This window comes from Phasianus colchicus, chromosome 3 (assembly GCF_987193195.1).
Source record: "Phasianus colchicus chromosome 3, bPhaCol1.hap1.1, whole genome shotgun sequence".
Taxonomy (NCBI): domain Eukaryota; kingdom Metazoa; phylum Chordata; class Aves; order Galliformes; family Phasianidae; genus Phasianus; species Phasianus colchicus.
The window spans coordinates 48,562,201-48,589,771 of record NC_143438.1 but is presented as its reverse complement, the minus strand read 5'-3'; the positions used below and the strand labels follow the sequence as shown (position 1 = coordinate 48,589,771).

At 40.8% G+C, this 27,571-nt stretch overlaps 1 protein-coding gene and 1 long non-coding RNA gene across 5 annotated transcripts in view; one reads left to right on the top strand and one right to left on the bottom strand.

Moving 5' to 3' along the window:
• Positions 1–18,794, bottom strand: part of MIB1 (MIB E3 ubiquitin protein ligase 1) — a 72,567-nt gene extending 53,773 nt beyond the window's left edge. For 2 of the 4 annotated variants that reach the window (XM_031612922.2, XM_031612924.2), the window contains exons 1-4: positions 18,508–18,794; positions 9,834–10,005; positions 7,044–7,173; positions 5,321–5,425 (exon numbers count right to left, since the gene is read on the bottom strand). In XM_031612922.2, the coding sequence (XP_031468782.1) occupies positions 5,321–5,425; positions 7,044–7,173; positions 9,834–10,005; positions 18,508–18,736 (636 nt within the window). In that variant the 5' untranslated portion in view covers positions 18,737–18,794. The remainder of the gene's footprint in view (positions 1–5,320; positions 5,426–7,043; positions 7,174–9,833; positions 10,006–18,507) is intronic. The other 2 variants (XM_031612920.2, XM_031612921.2) reach the window with 1 other exon arrangement.
• A 280-nt stretch (positions 18,795–19,074) lies between these two features.
• LOC116242230 (uncharacterized) lies at positions 19,075–23,060 on the top strand. Its single transcript, XR_004169695.2, has 2 exons — positions 19,075–21,017; positions 21,496–23,060. It is a non-coding gene; the product is annotated as an uncharacterized LOC116242230 (long non-coding RNA).
• Positions 23,061–27,571: the final 4,511 nt, after the last annotated feature.

Sequence of the window (27,571 nt, the reverse complement as noted above, 5' to 3'; positions counted from 1 at the left end):
AACAGCAAAGAGTTCCTTCCACAACAACACAACCAACCCTGAAAAGAACTCCAAGAGTTGTAAGACAGGAAATTGTACTTATTCTAACTCACTATCAGAAAAACTGATTGAGTAACTATGAATCTACCTCAAGCAAACTAGCTCCTATTTTTACCAAAACCAAAAAACATGCTGTCTTCTGTTTGGCTTGAAAACCAAGAGTGGCATCCTCCTCTCAGGGCTGTGAGGGAAAAAGAGGCCCCTAGTGAGGCTTAAGCACACCCAAGCCTGGCCGCAGCACACTGACATTTCAAGTACATTTCAACTGCTATCTCCTCTCCTCACTTGAAAAGCTCTGCTGTACTGTCCTTCACTTGACTCCACCCAGATTTTCAGAAGTCTTAAGAGCACGACTCTTACAGGTGGATCATTTGGAGATGACATATACAAGTACAAAATGCTAAGTATACCAAAAACCAGGAAGTTTGGTATACTTAGAGAAGAGATGGAAACCCCAGTCAAGAAGAAAATGGCTAAAATGAAAACGCAATAAATGTCAGCACAACACAACACAGACTTCAAGTAACAGTTGAAGCATACAAACAGCGAGTATGGACAGTTTTTGTCTAGAGTAATTATCATTTTTAGCATCTACCTCCTTCACTTTGCTGAAAGACCCTTTGAGTTCCAGGAGCATATAACTGAATTATATAAAGATCATGACCTGATGAACCAAGTAGGAAATACAGAGAGCGGCTTACTTTGACTTACTATCCAATTACACCACTGAAAAAACAACAGCATCATCATCATAAAATCTTCAGGGAATAAAAAAAAAAGCGCATTACAGCAATGTCAGCAGTGCTGGCAGATGGTGTAAGAGGGCCATCATTCCTGACCTTGAAGAGTAAAACTATGCTAAAGGAGCAACTGCTGACTGGAATAATTCATTTATTCTGATCAACATGGGTGTCCAGCCACTCAAATGAGGGACACAAGTCTACAGAAGTAATAAGGAGACCAGGCGTGATGCTAAGAATAAGAAGAATGTTTGTACCAGATGCACTGAAATAGTGCCTACACTAGCAGTAAATACTAGAGAAATTACTACTGATCAGACAGTTATTCCAACCAATACTGTACCCCAGGTGCAGGCATCTGAGAATGGTAGCAGTGAACACATTTCAAATATCTGTTTAAGTCTTTAATCTGAGAACAAAGTGTGCTCTCACAGGGAAAATGAAGGACAGTGTATGCTGCATTGTCACCAGACTGCAACAAGGGACTGGACAAATCCTAAAGTTTTAGCGAAAAAGTTTTAAGGAATGCATTATTTCAAATTTAATGAATTTAAATCGTTCAGTTCCAATGAGCTGATAGAAGTAAAAGCAATAAAAGCGAAACTAGAAGACAGCAGAGAAAGTAACTGAAATTATAAAAACATATGAGGTGCTAACAGCAGCCTCTTTCAGGGGAAATTAGACTGCAGACAAGATCTGCATGAATGGCTTGCAATCTGTCTACTGATTATAGGTACATATAAAAGTACATCAAAAAAGCCACATCAAACTTTCCCTATTTCTAAAGAGGATCACTTTAAATTCCTGATTGTCTTGCTTGTAGGTTTATATAGCAAATAACAAAAATTGAACGAGTACATCTCTGCTTAAGGAAAACAAGTTTCTAAGCAACTCAGTTACAGAGAGATGAAAAACTGGGCTTCATTGAGACTACAGGAGAATGAAGAGAAGGCCACACAAAGAGGAGCAAAATAAAATCCACTGACAAATACCCCAAAAAATGCACAAGGTACATAAATACCGCACTGCACTATTCAAAAGCAGCTACCCCTACTTTCTGAATGACATTAAAGTTTGCCAATACAGAAAAGGAAGCCACTTGTAATAACAATAGAAATCAGTAACTCTTGTGCTTCTGAGCCACGTTCCAGACAAATTCATGGATTAGGACAAAACTTTGTCTTAGAGCAATTCCACAACTGCTCATGAACCAGAAGTTTGTTAATCCTCCCAAAATTCCTCTTTTTTCAGGTACAGGGGACAAGATCAAGGACTAGGCAGCTGAAGATCTGACTTGCATTCTGTGTCATAACTGCACAAGAAAGCATATTTCTATACAGTTTGTAACACTCACCTGCGAAGCATAGCATGGCAAGAGATCTACCTTGGTTTTATTTGTTTTTCTTATTGTGTGTTAATAAACCACTCCAATTACTGAAATTACCCTAGAGTAATTCCAAGGATTATCTTTTAAAGGTAACCCCCCAAAAAGCGATGACCACAAAGTAGTTTTCAGCCAGGATGAGAAACAAAGTTTAAAACATTGAAACATCAGGACAATAAATCCTCCTAGGTTTTCCTTATGTACTCAACTATACAGACTTCTGTGGGGAAAAAAGTGCACAAACACAGATGGCTTACAGATGACTGTGACAATGAGGGATGAGAACTACAGTTACTTCTTTCAGAAGCTACATAGATGAAAGGAGATCCTTCATCATGAAAAACAAGAGGAGGTTAATCACAGCAGAAAAGGCAAGTTGTCAGAGCAAAGAAATTTAATAGCACAGAAATAATTCCTAAATAATTAAACAGATTTAGGGCATGCTTGCTGGTGGAACCATTTTCTGAAGTTTTTCTAGCAAAATCAATCTACTGAACACCAACGGATTTACAGTTTTGCATCCTTAGGTGCTTAACATAAAGAAATGAAAACTATAAACAAGCTCAAAAAGCTAAATCAGTGTTCTCATTTGATTCTCCAATTCCATGCAGTGTAATCTTTTTTATTGCAGTGGGCTGTGTTCACGCACTCTGTAAATAGGAAAACATGGTTAACAGCTTGGTCTGCCCCTAGAATCTGAGTACATATAGTATGAAGTGCAAGCACTGCTGATAATCACATTAATCCACTGTACTTCATTCCTACTATGGATATAACAAACATGTTATTCAGCCCTGAAGCACCATAAAACCAGATTTCATGTCAGGGATTCACATTCTGCATCATGATGGCAGCCGAAACTCCTAGACTTCATAAAGAAATACAGGATGTACCCCTCAACCACTCCATACATAAACATGGCCACAGCAAACTCTATTAAGAACTGTAAAAACTGTAAGGATTTGACTGCAAATAAATGGAAATTCTCAGGCAGCACCTGCTGCCCTAGTAGCCAATCCCTGTCTCTCCCACAGAAAAGCTGGCAGGCCAAATAGATTCATTTTGAGAACCAGACACAGCCTGTCAACTATCAATAAGCAACCCTGACTTACGATAATAAGCTGCATTTCTTTAATTAGCTTCATTTGTGTCTGAGTCAAGTGTTATTCATTTGCAAGTACTGCTCTTTCCCAGCTGTATTTACATGGACACACACTCTGCATATTATTTCCACGCTCTCAGGACATTCTTAATTAATCCTTAAGTCCCCAGACAAGTTTGCCCTGACCATATATGAGCTGACAGTCTATTAGCCAGCCTTATATAACAGAGCATCAATACTCACAAATAGCCATAATTCAACATACAAATTGGCACACAACTCATCTGATATAAAGCACATTTTTATGTGACTGTCACAGATACCCAAGAGCCCACTCTATCTGATGGGAAAACTGTTTTCATTAAAAGTACTCAACGAAGACAAAAATACAGAGTTGAAATGCAATCAGGTAAGCACTACATACAAAGCCTCCAATTATCTTTGATATGTACATGTGCATATCAATATATAATATATTACTCTTTATATGTTATACATATTTATGGTGTTTCATGAACAATTTAAAGATTTTTTGTTAATTATTAACTCAATGGATCAAACATTTCTATTTGCATATTTCAGCAGGAAAGTAAGCGTTTAGTTATCTGTTCAGCTTACAGCCATTGAAGCAGTTAAATATTTTAGAAATATTTAACACTTCCTCATGTGACAAATTTGCCAACGAATACAGATGGATTTACAAATAAAGTCATTCCCTTAACAACAAAAATTATTTATTTCAGAACAGAGTACAGCTTATCTTAATGCAGTTTTTCTGCCATCAAAAGGAACATTTAATGATTCCAGAGCATTATATGCCCTATCAGGCAGACCACACATTTTAATTCAAGAACTCTGAAATTGCAAAAAATAAAAAAAAATAAAATCACTTGAACTCTCATCGTCTGCATTTCAGTAATTAAAATTCTTTTCTACATGTCACAATCAAATATTACTATAACTATTCTTCCCTTCTGCTAGCATATTAGAAATGTTCTTTAAAAGTGGGGTGACCAGGAAGGATGTCACCCGATAATGACTTGTATTTTATCCTTAGCATCTACCCATTTCAGATTACTGACAAATTAGTACATAAACTTTCCAAAACATGCATCAGAAAAGCTGACCTGCACTACAGATATTTACTCTTTCTAAATCCAACATTAAAATATGCATTTACTGCTAACATTGTATTAATTTCTGCTTTTCTTCTAAAAATATTTTATTTAAAATAAGACTATAAGGCAATCAGGTTATGTTACTCTCCAAAAAGAAGCGAATCAGTCATTAAGATTTTATTACTGATATGTATGTGACAAAATGACACCTCAGTGTTAAGTTAACATGGCTTTTCTCTGCATTATCAAACAAAAATCATGCAAAGAAAATGTTAATTAAGGTGTTATAAGAAGCTGATAATCAATGTAACCTTTCTCTGACCCCCATTAGGATATGAAAACCCAGCAACAGAAGGCTCTTAGGCTACAGTCTGACTTATCTTCCCTCTAAAGCTGCAGTAGTAGCTGTAGAAGTTCAGAAGTGAAAAACCTATGGTTAAAACAAATATAGGTTGTAATGTAATTCTACATCTCCCCAGTGCAAAAAAAAAAAAAATTGCTCACAAGAGGATTCTGAACATTTCTTATAGCTTAAAACCTACAAATCTTGCAGTATCAGACTAAAATCTGAAGTGAACTTAGGAGTTCAGGAGTTAAAAATTAAGGTCTTTAAAAAGTTCATGAGTAAGCTTTTTTCCTGTCTGAATTTTAATTTAAGCACACTATTAGCACAACAATTATTGTATGCAACATAAATATTTACTATACTCAGGCAAAAAGCATCTCTTAACTTTAAGTTACTCACTTTTTATGAATTCCCAGATCAGACTTTTTTCCTAATACATATGTATGATCCATACAGCTGTATTCACAACGAACCGACTAACAGCATGCAAACTGACAAAGGATATTAGAAAAGCAGCAGAATAAAGCTCAAGTTATTCTTGCTACCCTTCCCCCACTGAGCATTTTACCCTTTATCTTCTTTTATGCTTACCATGCCCTCAAAGCCAACTCTGTAAAGGTTTTTAGCACCATTGTCCCAAAGAACGTATGCTGCACTGTGTGGACTCGATGCACTCCAATCTTGGATTTCGGTTACCTATTTAAAAATAAGAAATCATTTATATAACAAAGATTCAGAAAAACTATTCGAACTTAAAATCTTATTGATCCCTTCAGACAAATTAATAAAACAGCAGTTCTATTAATTTCATCAAACATTTCTTGTAACTCTTCTTAACTGCTAATAGAACCATTCCCTAGGTGTCTTAATAAAGTAGCAGTCTGTATATGTACAGTGCATGTACATGTTTATAGGCTTATTTTTCCTTTGTGTGTATATATACATATAGTAGATAACCTTACTACCTAAGTACAGAACAAAAACTATATTGCAAAAACTTATGATGCCTTGACACATTCCTACTAGAAAGTGTTTCTAGTAAGGAAAAAGGAATGAAAATTTTGTTTAACCCACATCAGCCAAGGGGCAGAATACTGTGAAGAAACAAGGTTTTATTTACAGAGCCAATCTGTTCAACAACAGGACAAAAGAAGGGAAGTGAAAAGGACTTTCCTTGACGTTTCTGAAATCACGAGGCCATGCAGCAAATTCTCAAAACACTTCTATTACTCAAAGAATCAACTTCCAGAATTTGCCTTAATATATACCTTTATTTAAAAGCTCTCTCTGTTCTCTTCTGTTTTCCTACTTTATACCCAACACTTCATACACAATTCCATTTTACTCATATCTCACTCATTCTTGTTTAGCACATAAAACCAACACAAGTACCTTGTTTAGCAAGGTTCAAAATATTCACACAATTCAGAGCAAAGGGTAAAAAATCAAGATGAAAATAAACCATATGCGAATACTTCTTGCTCAAAGATATTTAAATTTGTTATTTCCTCTCAGTAAAATCCAAAATGAAACCCTCAGAAGTCCTAATGCTTCCATAAACGTCTAGGATATAAAGTTGTCATTAATAATAGCCCATGTATGGTAATAAAAGACATGCCTATCTTACATGCCCTGCTCAGGTTCATACTTAAAACAAACTTTTCTTAGTTCCAGGTAGGTTTAGGTTGTTGCAAATCACAACATTTGCAAGTTTTCCACATCATTCAATGCAATCTAATTCTCCAACCAATTTCTTTTTTTTATAAATGGTATCAAAAAACTCATTACGTCCTAAACAAGCCAGTAATTTAACATACACAACCAAAACTTGCAAAGTTCTCACTTTAAATTGAGATAGTCTCTATAACAATCTGATGAAAAACAAAAATCTGCTGTGTAAGCATTTAAAATCAAGACAAATGTGATGACCCAGAAGCAATCAGACTACGGAGTGCAGTAGTAGTGACCAGCAAAGGCTATGCTTGAGAGGTCTGTTTTTATACTAGCTCTAGTAATGCTGAAATAAATACACTCAAATCTTAAAGCCTGTCATATGCAGAACAGCAAAGACAAATATGTAGTAGTTTTTAAAATTTCATACTGGAACTGTAGAAATTTTGATGAACTGGTCATGCTATACACCCCCTCCTTTAAGTGCTTGGGCATTACAAAGTAAGATTCAGAAATGACTAACAAACTATGGTGCTATTTGTACTCTTCAGTTACAAAGGCCACCAAGCTCATTACATTACTACACAGAAAAGCAACTTTTTATTTAAGACAGTTGTGGTTTTTTGTTTGCTTTTGTTTTTACCTTTCCCCTACGTCCATTGCCACCATCTTGATCTTCCCATTGCCAGTCAACTCCTCGCACCACTCTGGCACCTGCAAAGATTCCTCTTGCTGTAATTTTCTTTGATTTACGGCGAGACTCCAGCAATACCCTGAAGTTATTAAAAACAAAACAAAAAAAAACACAACCACCCAAAAATGTCAAGATAATAAAGAAAGTTCAAGATGAATCTTTGGGAGCAGGAAAGGAGATCATCTTGAATAAAATAACTAAACAAATGCAGATCTCATTATGTGAATCATCAACAAATTTCCAACTTGAACAGCAACCCACAAGACAAAAAGCCATCATCTTACTAAGCATGTTTTATCACATGCTTAGAACTAGCTTTTAATTCTACTAATTTCTTCCCCAAGCTTCCTACTACCAACAACAAACTGTGATTAGCTGCATATAGAACTGTAGTCATATTATTTAAATATTATTAAAATCAGTAAAGAAGTGACTTGTGAACAACACAATCCTACTTGTGTCTGATGCACAAGGCATTACATTTCTGCAATCATTCAGAATTATAACGAGTAAAGGAACTACATTTTTTCCCCTTCCTATGCCTCAGACAGCTTCTACATACTACAGATTGCTTATCATGGCAAACGTCATTCAATATATCAGCATTTATTTTTTCAGTCTTGTGTTTGTAATACACACTATTTTCCTAAAGCAAAACTCCTCTCTGCCTCAGACTTAGATGAACACGAAGTACATAAAACCAAACAGAAGACAGATGGCTCTAGCAACAGAAAAGATATTCTCCCGTGTTTTAAGTCATCTGAAAAGCCACCAGTTTGTATGCAATTTGACTTCTTATTTCATGCCACAAGAATGCTGCCAGACAAAAGTATTTTTCAGCTGAAATTTGAATGTTTCCTGACTCTTTCACTGTAACACCCTCCTGCTCAACTTTTAAGATCCAGCAGATGGCAGACAAGAAAAAAGTTAGACTGCTATAATCAGCACAAAGAACACATGAAAATCTCAGGAATTTTTATCTAAGTAATATTAAATGGTGAAAGGTATTAGAAAGATATGTTATTTACAGTAACCTTTTAAAAATCTCAACATCGATGAAATTGAGACAAAAACCAGCACACATTACTTCAGTATGTGCTTGCATTTGTTTAACTTTCTGAGGTTCACCTGGGCCCACTGCTCGAGCCTCCACCTCCAAAACTATCCTTTACACACCAGAATGGACCACTCAAAAACTACAGAGAAAACTTCAGCTAAAAAAAAAAAAAAAGGAAATTAAAAAGAAAAAAGGTCTGGCAAGCATTCTCAAAAGCAATGACTTACGGTTTGGGTTTTTTTAGACAGAAATAAAGCAGATCTTAGTCCTTACAAGTCATATTAAGCCAGAACTTTCTACTCTTGATTCCAGCATCTAAGACTTGCTCTACACCAGAATACTGTAACTCAGATACTAAGCTCATGCTACTTGGTAATTAGGCACACTGGCATGAATCTCCAAAAAACAGCAGCTACTTTTTGATTAAGCGGTTGGCCTGGACATTTTTGCCATAGCTGAACTTCAAGGCAAACATCTGAGAACATAAACAGAGTCCCTGCAAGACACATAATGAGAATTCAGTCTGTGTGTTCCAACCACACCCCTCAACTGTAAAATTGCTGATAGAAGCAAAGTATTGAATCACAGCATATTTGTAAACCTATTTCATCAAGAAAGGAAAAAACGGATTTAAGGAAAGAACACTTTGGAGAGCTAACACACTTAGTCGTTATGTAGTACTTTAATGCAGCTCTTGAAGTATTTAGTATCACTGTTCTCACTTAACCAGTAGATAAATTATTACAGAAAGGGGCTCTGGATCTAAATGAGTCATTTAAAGTCAAAGAATATAAGAACAGCTGTGTGAGAATAAAACAAATGCCATTTCTATCCCTACAGATATCCCTGCTGTAAACAGCCATAAGTTTGAGCATAGGAAGTTCCACACCAATATGCAAAGGAACTTTTTCACAGTAAGAGTGGCAGGGCGATGGAAGAGGGTTCAGGGAGGTCATGGAGTCTTCATCTCTGGAGATATTCAAGACCTGCCTGGACACCTACCTGTGTAGCCTACTGTAGTGGGCTTGCTTTGCAGGGAGACTGACTCTATGATCTCTGGATGTCCCTTCCAACCCATACAATTCTGTGCTTCTACAGCACTCTAGGAGGTTTAGTTAGCAGACGCTTAAGAAAATAACATTATAAACAAGATGCTGTGTAGAATAACCCTTCACAATCTCTTTTCTCTGCTTTTTGTTCTGAATAGTTTAAGGAGTTCAATTTTTTTTTTTTTTGTCTCCAGATCCATCTGTGCCTCATAGCCCACAAGAGAGAAACTCTTCCTCAATCTAATCTGTCTTTTGAACCTAAAGTGACATTCACATTCAGGAACTCAATGATGAGTCACATTATGATTATACATTGAGCAAAGATAACAGTCTTTGTTTTAAACCTGCTAATTAATAACACAAGAACTAGGAAGTATACAGTGAGGTTAAAAAAACTGAGTAATCGCATTCAAACTTCTTTCTCTACTCCATTCTTCCTAAATTTTTATGTTATCCAATCTCCAGAGATGTTTCATCCCCATAAAGAGGCAGAACCGGTAACAGAATCCAATTCTTAAGACAGTGTTTTATCTAAACCAAGTTTCAATAACCAAACCTGCAGTCAGTTACAGAAGTTCACCACTATTAACTGTTCCCTACTTAATTTCATGGGGGGAAAAAGTTATATTTTACCTTTCACTTCCTGGTGTGGTAATTCTGTAAAAACGATGCCTTAAGTGATGCTTGTCCCCATGATAACAAACTGTGCACAAGTCGTAATTCGTGCATTCAGCACATTTCCATCGGATGCCAATGATTGGTTGCTGTCGACACGTGTCACACATAGTCCCATCATGCTTGATACCTGGTAAAAACAAGAAAAGCCTATCAACACTGCTACATCACTATACAGATTCGTAATCACCACTGCAATCTGAAAATAAACATTAAAAAGTCAATAAAACCTGACAGCAGTACTACATCAGTCCCTACAAATGAGGGGAAAAGAGTGACTTCACTTATCAGCCTGTTCCTGAAATGTTCCATCTTTTTTTTCCCCTCATCTCTCAAATTCTAAGAGAGACACTTCCTTATTGCACCAATACAAGTACTCAGAGATTATCTTAGAAGAATGAAAATGAGGAGTCCTTTAACAGGTTACGAAGTCAGTGAAGTGCATATCAAAACATATGAGATACCTGGAATTTTATTTCTATCAACAAAACAACTCAGCAAAGACAGCAAAGTTCAACTGCATATAAGAATTTCAAAAACACTCTTTGTACAGTGGACAAGATAAGCATTCATCTCTATGCTTTACCTACAGGAAGAAGTTAGACTCTCTTGAAGAGCTGTCACTAACTTCAGGAAATTTCTTACTATTTTTGAAACATTCTCCTGTAGTGTATTTTGCTCTCTGAAGGAAAGCAGACCAGATGTAATGCACAGGCATACGCTCTTCCCAGCCTTCCACCACAAAAGGCAAGTTCTCAGGTCTGCTAATTCTTATAGCATTGCAAAGACCCTTAAGAAAGGCAGAGAGCTGTTGGAAAGGATGGAGAGGAGAGCCACGAAGATGATCAGGGGACTGGAGCACCTCCCTGTGAAGACAGGCTGAGGGAGCTGGGCTTGTTCAGCCTGGAGAAAAGAAGGCTGCGGGGTGACCTCATTGCAGCATTTCAATACCTAAAGGGAGCCTACAAACAGGAAGGGAATCAACTCTTTGAAAGGGTAGATAACTGCAGGACAAGGTCTTAAGTTGATGGTGGGAAGATTTAGGTTGGATGTCGGGGAAATTCTTTACAGAGAGAGTGGTGAGGTGCTGGAACAGGCTGCCCAGGGAGGTTGTGGATGCCCCGTCCCTGGAGATGTTCAAGGCCAGATTAGATGGGGCCATGGGCAGCCTGGTCTAGCATTAAGTGGGAAGGTTGGTGGCCCTGCGTGTGGCAGGGGGGTTGGAGATTCATGATCCTTGAGGTCCCTTCCAACCCTGGCCATTCTATGATTCTGAATGAGCAGACAAAGTGATCAGCTATACACATTTTCAGTCCATGTATAGCGAATACAATGAAGTGACATAACATTAAAAAAATAATAAAAATCAAACTCTGGAGCTTTGAAGAAATCTGAGCAATAGAAGGGACAAGCAACAAGCACTGGCAATCATTATGTAGCACAAATTAAAAATGAACTCTAAAGGTATAGAGGAACATGACAATTTCCCCGTTACTCACCCTTAAAAAAAAAAGCCACCAAAAAACAGGTCTATGAAATTAATGAGAAAAGAAAATTGTTTTCATCCCCTCCAGAAGGGATGCTTTTGAAAAGGACAGCCATGTTAGCTGCAAACCTATTAGTCATTTGTGCCCAAAGGATGAGCCATCTGCTGTGAAGAAAAATCAGCAGCTGGAGAAGCAAAACTGAAGGAAATGCCTTTTTGTCTGACTGTTTCACAGAATCATGCAACAGCTGAGGTTAGAAGTAACCTCTGGAGACTGTCTAGTCGAACCTCTGCAAGATCTCTGCGGCCCTTTGCCTTGACTTGGCTGGTAGGCCAGTAAAACAGAGGTTTTACATCACATTCCAGGTGCAGCCTGTAAGGAAGAATCACTTCCCTCGGCATGCTGGCAGCACTTCACCTAAAGTGCCACCAGCACTGCATGGCCAAACAGACATGCTGCTGGCTCCTGAGCACTTTGCCATCCATCGGGACCCCCAGGGCCTTTCTTGAACCACAGATTTCCAGCCAGTTGGCCCCTAATACATACTCCCCTTTCTGAATTACATGAGATTCCTGCCAGCCTGTCGAGGTCCCTCCAAATAACAGCACAATCTTTTGGTGTATCTCAAGCATCATTTCCCCTAATCAAGAAAGTTTCTCACTTCATCATCTTCAAGCCTTTTATAAAAAACATATTTAAAAAGACTTCCAGCCTTGTGATTACAGATTTTCCAGACACACTGAAATAGAAGAGTAAGGCTGAAAAAGGCAACGCTTTCAGAGCAAAGGCTGCACAGAGCGTTGTAGAGATGGAAGCGGTATTTTGGGGCACCTGATGATAGCCTTTAGAAACAAAAACTATCCTGAAGTTGCTGACATTAGGCCAAATGATCACTGTAATTGTTGGAGCAGTTCATGACTCAGGCAGCATCCATACCTTGACCACAAATTCCACACTAAAGTTTTGCAGGCCTGGCACAGACAGCTCCTGTAATCCATGACATTCTTTGCTGACTCCAACTCCAGACAACACAACTTTTATACCATAATAATTCTCTATAACTATCCTTCTACATTTGGAAGTACTTAATGCCTGGTAAGATCATTACCATCTAAACATCTAAAAATGCAATTTTCCTACAGGGCAAGAGCTCTGAATCAACCATGCTTAAATCATACTCCCAACCCACTGATGACCTTCTCCCCAGCATGGAGGGTCAGGGAAGCTAACTTCCTTGGTTCTGTAACTAAGATTTTGATGCCTGGTATTGTGTTCTTGGGACAACTGTCTCACTGCTACAAAGTATATTGGACTACTACATGCTATTCGTGGTAGCCTTCAAGAGCAGATGCATTCAGAAAGCTGGGACCAATTACCACTTTGTTGCCCTGCTTAAAGAGTCTTACCAGATACAAGGCTTGGCCTTGTAGGGTTGAGCGGTGGCACTTGGAGTTTTAAAAAATGGATTGCTAAATTGGTATTTCAAAAAAGAAACAGAGCAGCTGTGCATATTTGGAATTTTTTAATAGCTGCTGAACTTCAGGGAAGACAATTTGCCAAGCATTACAGTTACTCTGGATGTAAAAGGACTAAGGAATTGGATGCCTGCAGGATTCTTAAATTGGTCCAAGCAGCAAGAAAAAGGAGGAAAAGAGAAATATAAGTAGGAGTCCTGTAATAAAGAACTATACTATTTCACGGTACACATAAATAAAAGCTAATCATTTCAAGCCACTGAAGCTAAGTTGACTTCCTTAAGAAGGAACGAGAAAAAAATGACTGATTCAGAAGTCATTTGACTACAGCGTCTGTGACTTGAAAAAGAACAGTACCTATCTGTATTTGGAGTCTGTGACTGAGAAGGTCACATTTTTAATCTCACAGACTCCAGAACAGCATCCTGATAGGAGCTTCCTTTCTTCAGCCATTCCCTGACGCACAATTCCAGCAGCAACACCCACTTTGATACGCAGAATCACAGATGGTTTGGGTTGGAAGGGATCTTTAAGATCACCTCGTTCCAACCCCTGCTACAGACAGAGACACGTCTCACTAGACCAGGTTGCTCACAGCCTCAGAAGCTTCACCTGACCGTGCTGCTCCATTCTCTTAATTATGCCAGCAAAAGGGTTTGCGAGGTGAAGCTGCAAACTGAGTCAGGAAACATACCCAGCTGAAACACAGCCAGGAGGAAAAGTATCCAGCTGAATTGGTTTCCCAACCCTGTTCTTTTTGGTGCTACACAACACCGCTGGCATAACAAAGCAAGCATTGCAGGGCAGGAGCAGGCAAGTAATCCTGTTACAGGATGTTTCAGCAATGCATTAGAGATCCGGAGGGAGAAGTGGCTTTGAATGCTTCCGGCAACAGTGGACAAAGAGACAGTTCTAACTTCACCCACTAAAAAGAAAGCTGAAACAAAGTGCTACTACCACCTATAAAATGTGATAACTAAACTTTTACTCGTGTCTCTAATACAGACAAAATGCACTACTTAGATCAATAGTATATTCTAAAGAAGACCGAAATATTAATGTAACTTGAATGAGATAGAGAAGCACGTGAGTGTGGTGGGCTGACCTCAGCCAGCTGCTGTACACCCACCCACCGTCTCTCTCACTCCCCTTCTTCAACAGGACAGGGAGAGAAAGTGAGATGAAAAAGCTTGTGAGTGGAAATAAAGAAAGTGAGATCACCAACTGACTGCCAACAGGGGAAAAAAACTTTGGACGCAACTTAGGGAAAATCTCATTTACTGCCTATTAAAAATAGAGTGGTATGATGAGAAAAAAACAATAAGAACACCTACTTCCTATGCCCATCCTATTCCCAAGCTCAACTTCACTCCCTTGTTCCCAACCCCTCCATCTCCAGGTGGGGCAGCTGAGTGGGGTCAGTCAGTGCACAACAAACCCTTCTGCCACTCCTCACTGCTCCCCTGCAACAGCCAGGTCCTCTCCATGAGCAGCAGCTTCCTGCTGGGTGCATCCACCTGCTCAGTCCAGCACTGTGTTTCCCATGGGCTGTGGCAGGAAATGCACTCCGTATGGTCCTCTCCATGGGCTGCAAGGGAATCAAGGTCTGTGCCAACACTTAGAGCTCCTCCTCACACGTCTCTGGCCTTGGTGCTCAAATCTAATTGAAAAGGATCTACTTACCAAAACTCACTGCTAAGATGTTACTTCAGACTGGCTCTAGTCTAGCCCAACGGACTGAATGCTCAGCAGCATTAGTCTCACCCAAAAAATAAATCAGTCTGCATGCTCTAGAACTACCCTGGAATACAAAAGGAAGTACAGCAGAAGCAACTGGCAGAGCGAGTCAAGTGTAGGCACTGAAGCTAAACTGAAATTCTGACCAAAATGCAAGCTGTAGCAATCAAAATGCTTCTGCTCTTCAAAACAAAGGCTATTTAAGAAAGGTTAAGAAACTGCAAGTTCTGTGAAGTTCACATTTAAAAGGAGTTTTCATTTCCCAGATCTTCCCTGGATTGCCTGAGCCACATCTCCTCTGTTGCTACTTATTAATATAATTAGAGATTTTACAGCCTTTACCTACGTGTTTTTAAAACCTACGGTTGCTCTTAAAGCTATGAAGTGTAACAAAAGCATTGTTGTTCAAATCAGTTACTCCTTGAATTTGTTACAAAGCTCTCTTCTGTACCAACCACACATTCAAATGTGACAATATGTAACTGCACCCCCTCCCACCCCTCCAAAAAAGAACATTTTAGCATTAAAGTAAGATTGACAAGGAGTATCCATACCACTCACTGTTACACACACATAGCATGTGTCCTGTCTCACAAGATGCAGGAGCAAGGAGGATTATTGTGCAGGAGACATGGGGGAAGGGCAGGCAGAACAAAGGACAGGCTCATACAAACAGGCTTCACAAGGACCCTTGCTCATCCAACTACTAGAATTTTAGCTGTGAGGGGTTCTGTAAATATTGACAAGCAGCCACTATGCAAAAATCAATACAACCACACTTAAGTGCCTAAATTGAAACCGGATGCACTAAAAAGCCAAGTCAGTACTTCAGGTAAATCATCCAAGATGCTCTGCTTTTTAAGACGTTCCATGCAGCTCTTCAGGTTACAGCAAAATATTAGTGCAAGTACAGAAAACCATTCAGACTTTCAGAAGCTTACACCTGAATTGTTAATACAGGCAGAGTGCAGCACACAGCTGCCAAGTTGCACACACACTCACTCCAACTGAAGGATAATTTTGCATCAACATTTCATTTCCTGATCTCAGCTCCACCACCACCTCCCCTTATTCAAACACAATTGAGTACATACCATATGCAGGAAAATTACATTGTTACTTTGAACCAAAAGTATAAAGAGGAAACGGATGACAAACACATTTTTGCCTAAGCTTTGTGGAACTAATCTTCAGAAAGAGCATAAACACACCAGATTATGTAATGGCCACAAGTATTATGTTAACCCAGTCAGAGGTGCTCTTTGCACGCATGCTACTGTAGTCTTCACCTTTGGCAAGAGTCTGCCTCCTCTCCTAAATATACAGCTTGGTTCTACACATTTAATCTTGCTTACTTTGAGAAAAAAACGAGTTTTGCGTTGAACAACTTCAAACTTACCCTTTTCTTTCCTTTTCCACAACACTATTGAGCAAGGGTACTCTCAAGACTCTCCTAGAAGTTTCTTTTTTTCTTTTCTTTTTTTTTCCTCCAGACTCTTAGTTTAATAAATCCTCTCAATTACTTTACCTTGCTTAAATAAGTGCTGGCCAAGGGAAATACAGCTACCTTGGTAGCGATCACTGAAAAAACAACATTCATTACTCAGACAAGTAGAACAAATAGCCCAGAAGAGATTCTTCACATCAATCACTGATCAGATTTTCATGAAAATAGCCCTAAAACATTAGCATTAACAGCATAAAGTTTCACAAGAAGTTAACAGTACTTGCAGTACTGATAATAGTCTGCAGTTGTTACAAAGCAAGAGCAGCACTACATTACTGAGTCTATGAAATACCGTTCTGGTATAAACCAAACACATATCTGAATATACATGTATCAAAACTCAGGGTCTTGCTTGTTTTAAATTAGAATGAACTCCATACATTGCTTCCACAAGCCCATGGATTCCTGATGCATCACCACTGTTTCTGAAAACACATGCCTCAAACTCACCAAAGCAGCTACTCTGGCTGCAAGGACTGCTTTTAAGAACCTATAATCAAGTCTGGTTTTGAATGCCTAAGAACTCTAGACCAATAAACAATCTAACTTTGCTTCCTACTGCTCTTTTTTTTTTTTTTTCTTTGCTATAAACTTAAAATCATGTTATGATTGTAAAACAGATTTTTTTTTTTTTTTTAAGTGTTAAACTATAAGAGATGCACTTGATTCAACACTCTGATATGAATGATCAGCAAAACTAAGAACATCTCATAACACTCCCTCACCTGCACCATGGTTAACATTACGGTTATAAACCCCTGCCAACCAACTCCACTATTCCTGCTGTGACTTTGATCAAGATTGTCTAAATGACCCTAGCAATAGTATCAAATTATCATTCGATGTCAGAGTCCCTTATACTAAACAATGGACTGTCACTACTGTAGAAAAAAAAACACAAAAAGATGGAAAACTAAAGGGAAGCAATTTGGAAGAATACAAAATGGATCCAGTAGTAAAAACCAGACTGCAGCCCAAGCTGACAGCATTCTAATCCCACGAGCTTTCAAATCAGACTACAGCGCTTTCTTTTTACTGCTTTACAGATTTTTACTCTTTCTATCTTCAGGGAACCATGACCTGAAAAGCAAGTCCCTCTAGAAAAAAGCAACCTGGGTAGTTCCAACCAGCGGCTCTGTGAGGATAGTGAACTCAGTGGCCAAAAACCTGGAGAAATATTGCTTGCAAAGCCTGAAAACACCAATATTTTTTAATTTTCCCCAAACAATATATGCATGAAGCAGAAATTAAAACTCTGATACAGAAGTATAAGCATAACTGAATATTCAGGACGTAAAACTGAGCGCTACAGGAATATCGGGATATAAACCTGAATATTAAGCACACTTCCAGATATAGTTAACTACAATGTCAACTTTTAAGTAAGTCAGGCAGAGCTGCAATAATGAGCACACAAAGCTCATATTCAGCCCTCATGCATACACTTTGGCTGTAAGCAGAAGCAGCCCCACTGGTTTCCACAAGACGTCAAAGGCAGGTAAAGTTTCAAAGCATAAACATCTACAAGACAAGGATCCCCAACCAGAAGGGCAACTTCCAAAAGCCATCTCCAGCTGAAGCCTTAATAGCATCTCCCCTTCAAAACAACAACAAAGCGCAACCATGAAGCAAGGGGAGGAGAAGCTACCCAGGCAGAGAAGAACAAAATCCATCTCAAAGGCTCACCATGAAAGACCTAAGTGGGGTTTCTCAGGAAGATTTTTCTAATCAGAATTAATTAAATGATTCTGTCTAATCCGAAGCCTGCTGGCTCCAACTCACCCCTGCAACTAACTGCCCCTCCCTCCTTTTCCCTGGAGGTGTTCAAGGCCAGACTGGATGGGGCCCTGGGCAGCCTGGTCTAGCATTGGATGGGGAGGTTGGTGGCCCTGCATGCGGCAGGGGGGTTGGAGATCCTTGAGGTCCCTTCCAACCCTGGCCATTCTGTGATTCTGTCAATACCACACACAGCTGGCTCAGAGTCGGTCTCTGCTCACCACTGCATTCTGAATCAGAGGTGTTACAAGAACACGATGTCCGAGCACCCCAACAAACAGCACCAATCACCCCGTTAGAGGGGCTGCTGCTGGGAACCGAGCCCATCGCATTTCACACCCAACCGAACCATTTCAGAGTTCTCACTGCAGAGAGAAGGGAACGTTTCAGTGCCGCATCATGCCAGCGCAGACCTGAACCCATTGTCCGATCTGAATTTAAAAACGCAAACACGGAGCGGACGAGGAATTAAAGGAAGAAATGCACGGTTTTTCTTTCCGCCAGCACCTCCACTCTTCAGGTCTGCCGATACGCCGAGCAGACAAGGCGCTGGTTACGGGACAAAGCGGCGTTCCCATCACCCCGCGTACGACCACACACGGGCTCCGGCAGCCGCCCCGAGGAAGGCCCGCCGCCCCAGCCCCGCTCACCGGTGGGCGCGCTGTCCAGGATGCGGAGGTCGTAGGCCCCGGAGCAGCGGTAGTTGGCGGCGGTGCCGTTGTCCCACACCACCACCACCTCCTCGGGGCTCTCGAAGCTGCGCACGGTGCCCACGTGGCCCTCGCCGCCGTCCTGCTTCCCCCACTTCCAGTCGGGGCCGCGCACCACGCGGGCCCCGACGCCCTCCACCATCACGCGGTTGTTCCTCGAGCTGCTCATCCCGCCGGCGCCGCGCGGGCCCGGCCGGCGGGGCGGCCCCGGGGGGACGCCGATGGGGTCGGGAACGCGGCGGGAGGCCGCGGGCCGCCGCCGCGCCGAGAGAGGCGATCCCGACGCGACGCCGGGCAAACGCGGCGGCCGCCGGGCAGAGGCCTGCGGGCCGCTCTCCTCCCGCCTGCGGGCCGCCCGCCGCCGGCCCGCGACCGCCGCTACATCCGGGGACTGAGGCCGCGACGGCGGCGGCACCAGGGAGACCGGCGGCGGCCGGCAGCCCCCGCCTCCCCGCCTGCGCATGCGCTCCGCACCGGCGCCGCTGCGCAGCTGCGGGGCGACGCCGCTCGAGCGCCCCCTGCCATGAGGCTCCTCCGCCGTGAGGTGATTTGGCGGCAGCGGTGAGGGGGGTGGGTCTCGTCACGGCTGCGGGTGCCGCATCTCGCTCTTCCCTCTGTAATCCTACGCAGAATGCGATCCTTCATTCGAAACGTTGTTTTTCTTTCCCCCTCTGTGTTCTTTGACAGCTTCTTAAAAGGGCGGACGCATCTGCAGCAGGCAAAAGAGTGCTTTTTCAGTCAGCAGGGACATGGCTGCAAAAAGGCAGCCCAGCTACTCTTGTATCCTTGTACCATGTTTGTGCTTCTTTCCGCTTTCATGGGTATTCATACGATTAGAAGAGTCCATGAGATCGTTTCCTGGCTTCTTTTGTGCCCATTCTAACACAACATACAGAAGAACACCATAATACAAATAGCCACCGCACCACCATCGCATCTCTCCCATCACCCATCCCTTCCAAACCCTGAACTAAAGCTAAAAAATGCCTCCTCAACATGAACTTTGGCCCTGGCAATAGACACTGCCAAGCAGCATCTGACTGCTACTTCTACAGCGACTGCTGCTTTTACATTATGCCAACCGGTACCCCCCCAGGGAAGCATGCAATTGTCAGGCAGCTTGGGTTTCTGGCAGATGCTTTTCCCCATACAGAAGCAGCCCGCAGCTCATACTAGCTTTTAGATTTGGTATGTGGAATTAGAATTAAACACGTACACATGGCAGAATCTCCAAGGAATTCTGGATATTTCTTGATGTAACAAAGGTTCTATGTGGGGTCTATCTAGGACAAATCTACCACATTCTGCTTTTCCAGGCTTTGATAGTTATTGGCAAGTATAAGACTCATGCGTATCTAAGCATAAGTAGGAGCACATTTTTATCACTCTTTGATAAGGCTGAATAAAAAAGGCTTTCTGCAACCAGTGTATGTGTGCCAGGAAAACCAACAGAGACCGAGATGAGAAGTAGTGACAAGTCTCCTGCAGAGAACCTGAAGAATTCACCCGTCACATTTATTTTTCCTAGAATGGCATCTTCTACAGGATAGGCCTGAAGCAGGATGCTGCTGCAGTTCAGCAGCAATGCATGTGTGCAGGTGTTATCCTGGAGCTTCTTCTAGTGATCCTTCTCTGACTACATTTGCACTTCTAAAGCAGTAGTCCCTGCCTCTCCTTCTACTCACCTGCTTTTTTTCAGCTATAGGATTTACTTGTAAGACAAACAAACTAACTAACTAACAAACATAAATCAGAATCTAAAGGTATCTGACTTACCACGGAGGAGGTTTAGACACACGAACACAGATACTGGCCTCTATGGGCTGAAGGTGGGTCCTCCCCTGACAGCTAAGTGGGAGTTCTCTGTGTGTTCAAAATACAGAGGCTGTGTCATTTTGTTGGTGTTGTCAAAATATTTTAGAATACACATGGTATTACCTATCCACATACCTGCTTGATGTGTAACCAAACAGTAAGGAAAAAAAAAGTTTATAGTTCCTGGATCGTCTCTCCAAAATAGATTTCAAAATAATCAGTAGAAACCAGTTTTGAATGGAGGTTTAAAAAGACAGCAGAGAATGGAGAAGGATATAGCTTAGGTGAAATATTCATTTTTCAAGCAATGTTGGTTGGATGTTAGTGTTCCTATCTAGTATTTTTCTAATATCAGCCACTGAAACATATATCAGCATGGAAATTAGTACTGCAGTGATATGCAAAATAAGCTAACTCTGAGTAAGCACCTAAAGGCTTTTTGAGACTCACGGAAAGAAAAAGATATGAGTACCAGAATGTGAGCAGCAAAAGCAAAAAGGGAGTCTGAAAAGAAGCCAAAGCAAAGCTAGAAATAAATGACTCAAGGAAAGGTACAAACGAAATGGAGATACCACAGAACATTGAATATGATTAATGTATTATGGCAAGAAAAATGACAGATACAGCATTTTCAGGTATGTATACACATTTTGTTTAGACTTGGAAAGTAGTACAATAAGAACTTTTTACTTTCCAAAAGGGAGAGAAAAGGGAAGGGAAGGGAAGGGAAGGGAAGGGAAGGGAAGGGAAGGGAAGGGAAGGGAAGGGAAGGGAAGGGAAGGGAAGGGAAGGGAAGGGAAGGGAAGGGAAGGGAAGGGAAGGGAAGGGAAGGGAAGGGAAGGGAAGGGAAGGGAAGGGAAGGGAAGGGAAGGGAAGGGAAGGGAAGGGAAGGGAAGGGAAGGGAAGGGAAGGGAAGGGAAGGGAAGGGAAGGGAAGGGAAGGGAAGGGAAGGGAAGGGAAGGGAAGGGAAGGGAAGGGAAGGGAAGGGAAGGACCCCTCTTGTTAGTTTAGGGCATTTCTCAGGCAGAGAGGATTCATTGGTTGGTTGGTTAGTTTTACAGATAAATGCATGTGGTGTTTTAAATTGCCTCTAACAAATCTTTGGTCCCAAAGCTCACCAGCTGAAGGCCTTAGTTACCGGAACAGTGCTGCTATGATTATTCACTGCTGCCTCTGTGGTGAGGTAGAGCTCACTTTGAACACCTCCAGTAGTCATGACAGAGCAGCTGGACCACAGAAGGAAATCCACACTGCTCTAGGCATATTTGACTGTAATTACAAAGACTTCCTAATATGCATTCAATGCAGGAATCTTGATGCACAGAAAGAGCTACAGAACTAGTTCTCTTCTGGCTACCAAAAATTACGCGTATTGCTGAGTCACACCATCCTCCAGCTGGTGATTATGGTCTTTCCCACTGCTTCCTGCCATTTTAGAGCAATCCAACAAGGCGCCATGCAAGAAGACCTCTGGTTTATTCAGAATTCCACATTATGCATAACCTAATGACATCCCTTTAAATTCCTTGTTATTCTTGGAAAGCATATGGCCCTTTTGTAAGTGCAGCTGTTACCCTCACAGAAAGCATGACAAACCTCACAGAACCACAGGAAACAGGACCTTGGTGGTCATCCAGCCCATGAGCCTGTTCAAAGACATTCTGGAAGGCTGTTTGTCTGAACTCTGCCCCATTGTCTTGTGAATCTGCAAAATGTCATGCTACATCAGAGAATCTTAATATAAGTATTTCCATGTATTGAAGACAGACTTTGATACAAGCTTTTCTGGACTGTCCTGCTTAACTACAGCTGATTTTAATTCTCTACTTTCCCCAAAAGGTTATTTTTCAATCCAGCTTTTTTTTTCTGGTGGAGGGAAAAAAAAAAAAAGAAGCATTAGGAAAAGTCATTAGGAAGGAATAAGTAAGCAATTGCCTTGATTTTGTTGAAATATGCATACCCTTCCATGTGAAACTCACTTGACAAACCCAGGAAGATAGATGGAAATATTTGCAAAGTGAAGTGAAAAGTGAGTGAAAAGCTGCTTTACTGAGAAGTTTTGCCCCAAAATGTAATTTAAGAAAGTATGTAAACTTCCACAGAAACCTCTGGTCTGATGAACTTGCCACGCATTTTTTGAAGTGAATAGAAAAAAAAAAGTAGTTGTCCATCTGTGTCCTCTAATGTATATGCTCTAGACTCTGATGAATGAGTCATTAACATTAGGCCACATCTTGTTTGTCTAGGTTTTGAAGGGAAAAAAACACTAATTCCTCAGCCTCTGCTGCCATCACATGGCTGTGTATTGTCCTCCATTAATGCACCTATCCTGTTTACTGTTGCATTGTATTTCCATGCAATTTCTTTCCCGTTTTTCAGAAATGACATAAGTAATTGACATTGGGTTTTTTCCAAGTTTCTGCAGATTAAATTATTTTTACTGGCAGATAGTGAGCAAGCTGTCATACAACAGAACTAGCAGTTTTGGTGGGTTTAATATTTGCCTTATGTTATGCTATGAACGCTTATTATGCTACCCCTATGAATGTGTTAATTACAACATATATATTAACTGCCAATGTCAATGCCACTGTTTCTTTCCATAACAAGTTCTATCTGCTGTTCTCTTCTAGGAAAAACAACTGAGCAGAGATTATAAATAAATTACTTCATTTTCATACTGTGAAAATAAACTAATTCATTGGAGACCTGCTAAAAAGAATGAAATGTCCCAGTATCTAAGATCTCGCGATTCTGGAAAGCAAAACAAACTTTAAAAAAAAACACAACATTTTAGGATGAAGAAGGGTATTTTTTCCCTGAAATAATTGTCCAGAATCTTCTCCCTTGAATAACTTTTTAAGGGCTGAGCTATTCTGACAAAAAAACAACATATCTGAGAAAGAATACATAGTGTAAAAGTATGTACTTGTGTTTGTTACAAATCCTCCTACATCAGTACACCTCAGCAGATTAAAGAATGCATTCCTACCTGACACTTCCAAATGTTTAGCCTGCAGTTGTAGGCCACCCAGCTGGAAGTCAGTCTGGTAGAAAAGGACACCTGGGAGTCCTGGCAAACACCAAGTTGAACATGAGCCAGCCGTGTGCCCTTGCAACAAAGAAGGTTGATGGTGATGCTGTCCTGGGTTGTATTTGTCTAAGTACCACCAGCAGATTCTGTAATTGATGAAATCCTTCCACTCTTCTCAGTGTTGGTGAGGCCAGGCCTGAAATACTAGGTCCAGTTCTGGGCTCCCCAGTACATGAGAGACATGGACACATCGAAGAGAGTCCATCAAAGTGGCACAAAAATGATAAAATGACTGGAACACCTCTCCTGTGAGGAGAGACTGGGAGAGCCAGACAGTTCAGTCTGGAAAAGAGAAAGCTCAGGGGATCCCATCAGTGTCCATAAACACCTGAAATGTGAGTGTGAGAGAATGAAGGACAAGAGGCAATTGGCACAAACTGGCACACAGCAGTCTAGCACTAGCACAGGTTGCCCAGAGAGGCTGTGGGATCTCCTCCTTGAAAGTCTTCAGAAGCCTCTTGGACTTGGTGGTCCTAAGCAACCTCCTCTGTGTGTCCCTGCTTGAGCAGGGCTTGGGCCAGATGGACCCAGAGGTCTCTTCCAACCTTAACCATTTTGTGATTCTGTCCTATTTTTAAACTGACAAGAAAATAAACTGTCCTCATGGGTAATTTTTGTTAAGATCAATTAATCATGTCCTCAGTCAAACATATAGTATAGGGCCTTCTTTTATTATGAAGGATTCAAATATGCACAATGCAATGCCTGAAAAATTATTTAAGCCCTGCGTAACATATATGTTCAATTTTAACAATCTGCTAAAGCATATCAAACATGGACAACTAAAGGAGAATCTGAACATTGTATGTGTTATCCTAAGTCCCAGTCACAACATGACGTAATCTTAAATTCCAGTAAGATATCCAGCACACTCCATCAGATCTGTTGAATTCTCTTTTTAATAAAAACACTTCTAGAAAGTTTCAAAAATACAAAAAAAAAAAAAAAAAGCTGTTGCTAAACATACATATATAAAGTATTTTAAAAACATTTAAGATTGTGCCTACTGCTAATAAATAACTTCAATTTATCATGCCAAAGAAAAGTCTAAGGAATTGTCTAAAGGAAAAAGAGCCATTGGATATATCTGGCAGTCTGCTGAATTCAGATGGATCCATACTACAGCTGTGAACAGAACAAGAGTTTACCAAGTATGTACAGTAGTTCTTTTGCATTACTATAAAACACTCTAAAATGCTTTGATTTTGAATTTGAAATTTAAAAATGCAAATTTTTATCAATTTTAAAGTGTATATAGAGGAATTAAAATAAGTAAACAAAATTGAAAACATTTTATCTTAAACTACCAAAAAGATGCCTTGGGGCTAGGAGAAAATTTAACCCAGATTCAAAATTGAACTCTATTGCACTCTTAGAAAAATTCTCAAGTTTTGTAGCAGCTTTTGATGATTACATTCATTTTTTCATCAAAAATGTTAAGAAAAATGTCCTCAAAGTATTTACTTGCTTTATACTGAATTCAGTTTATTTTACAGTTTCATATTCTCAGTTTTCAGCATGCCATGATTTCTGAACAATCAGTTTGAAGTTAATTCACATTTCTGACAGCTACATAACTATAACTGTGTTTAGCAGTTCATCAGCTGTATTCAAATGTAGGGAATTGATTTCATGTAGAGTAAATCCCACATGAGGCTGTCCAAGGGAGAAGAGTATCAGGCAGCCTTCATGTTGCAACAGCTGTTGACGGTATCTTCAACCACCTAAACAGAGAGTGAAACAGTGCTAAGTTATGTAGTTGCATTTGTGCTCAGGATACCAGCTCTACCTTGCTGAATTGGAATTCTCACCCTTTAACTGAAGGGACAATATTAATGGAAAGCTGAATCGCATGACACAAAGCATAGTATTCCCTTTGAATCTTATGTTTCTTCTAGCTTTGATGGATGGAAAGGGCTGAGGAATATTCCCTGAAAGAGCAAAGAAAAGCAGCACGACATCCCATGCTCTTTAACATCTTTATCAAAGACATCGATGACAGAATTGAGTGCACCCTCAGCAGGTTTGCTGACGACACCAAGCTGAGTGGTGTGGTTGACATGGTTGAAGGAAGGGATGCCATTCAGAGGGACCTCAACAGGCTAGAAAGGTGGGCCTGGGTGAACTTGATGAGGTTCAACACAGCAAAGTGCAGAGTTTTGCACTTGGGCCAGAAGAATCCCAGGCATCCATACAGACTGGAAGGAGAGGTCCTTGAGGGCAACCTTGCAGTGCAGGACCTGGGGATCTTGATATATGAAAAACTTAACATGAGCCAGCAGTGTGCCATTGCAGCTTGAAAAACAAAATGGTATCTAGGGCTCCATCAGAAGAGGGACCTACGTTCAGCAGGGACAGGGAGGTGATTGTCTGCCTCTACTCTGCTCTTGTGAGGCCCCATCTGGAGTACTGCATCCAAGTGTGGAGTCCCCAGTACAAAAAAGACAGGGAGCTGTTGGAGAGGGTCCAGAGGAGGGCCACGAAGATGATCAGGGGACTGGAGCACCTCCCCTGTGAAGACAGGCTGAGGGAGCTGGGCTTGTTCAGCCTGGAGAAAAGAAGGCTGCAGGGTGACCTCATTGCAGCCTTTCAGTACCTAAAGGGAGCCTACAAACAGGAGGGGAATCAACTCTTTGAAAGGGTAGATAGCAGCAGGACAAGGGGAAATGGTTTTAAGTTGATGGAGGGAAGATTTAAGTTGGATGTCAGGGGGAAATCCTTTACTATGAGAGCGGTGAGGTACTGGAACAGGCTGCCCAGAGAAGTTGCGGATGCCCTGTCCTTAGAGGTGTTCAAGGCCAGACTGGATGGGGCCCTGGGCAGCCTGATCTAGTATTGGATGGGGAGGTTGGTGGCCCTGCATGTGGCAGGGGGGGTTGGAGATCCATGATCCTTGAGGTCCCTTCCAACCCTGGTCATTCTGTGATTCTGTGATTCTGTTCTGTGAAGAAAAAGATCTGGCAGTGTGAGGAAGTGAAGATAATGGCAAAGTTCAGGAAAGGGGCAAATAGAAACAGCTATTCCTAATGCCACAGTCATTGATTTCTTTGGTTATTTTTCATGAACACCAAGGATGCAAACATACACAGCTGGCTCTTTCCTTCAAAATCTAAAGTACTTCTGACATATGTGGACTTTACTATTTCACTACTCAAATCACACTTTAAGGAAAGAAGAACTTGTCATATGCATGAACCCCTGAGAAATGCTGACTTGAACTTTTCAAATATGTTTTTCTTCTTTCATTCCCCTGCTGATAATAAATATCTGGAACAATGAATACCATCTCTCCTTCACTGATGAAAAACTTCTCATATAGCACTGATGAAAAACCTCTCATATAGTTCATACACAGACAAGGAGCTTTTAATGTATTCCCCAAACAGGTCAAGCTGACAAAAAAATATTTTTCCCATTTTGCTTGATGAGAGGTAAAGTTAAACAAATGTTAAAAACAAACAAACAAACAAACAAACAAAAAACTGAAACAAATAAAACGTCACATTCAAAACCGTGAGGTGAAGTGTCACCTGTTTTCTCAGAACTAGGCTGTACCACCTACTGGAATCAGCTCCAAAAGTGGGGCTACAGAGAACTCTGCTGGGACCAACTTGCAACTGTAAGGATGTAACAGCTCCTCCCTCCAACTCCAGATGGTCACAGAGACACCTCTCCTAAAAAAAAAATAAAAAGATAGAATACCACTAATGTAACTTCCTAGTTAATAAATAAATAAACAAACACAAATCAAGCTATGACTCACCAATTTCTTCTGTAAATTATTATCTATTGCTTAAACAAAATAAATGGGGACACAGTGTAAGAACAACTCCATGCCCTTTCCCTTCTGACTAATCTTTATAAGTCATTACAAGCTGGGTTGATTCAAGAATATTAGTAAGCACTGGAGAGCATAGGGCAAATAGCAAGGATCTCAGAATGCAGGACTCTGCTCCTTTGAAAGGAAAATACAGTAAGATTTCAAAGCACTGTGTTGATCACCCGTTTTCTCCACACACACTATTTGCAGTCACTGAACTACTTGGAAGTGGTTGTAGCATGAACAGGATACAGTATTTTCTTTATCAGCTCTGC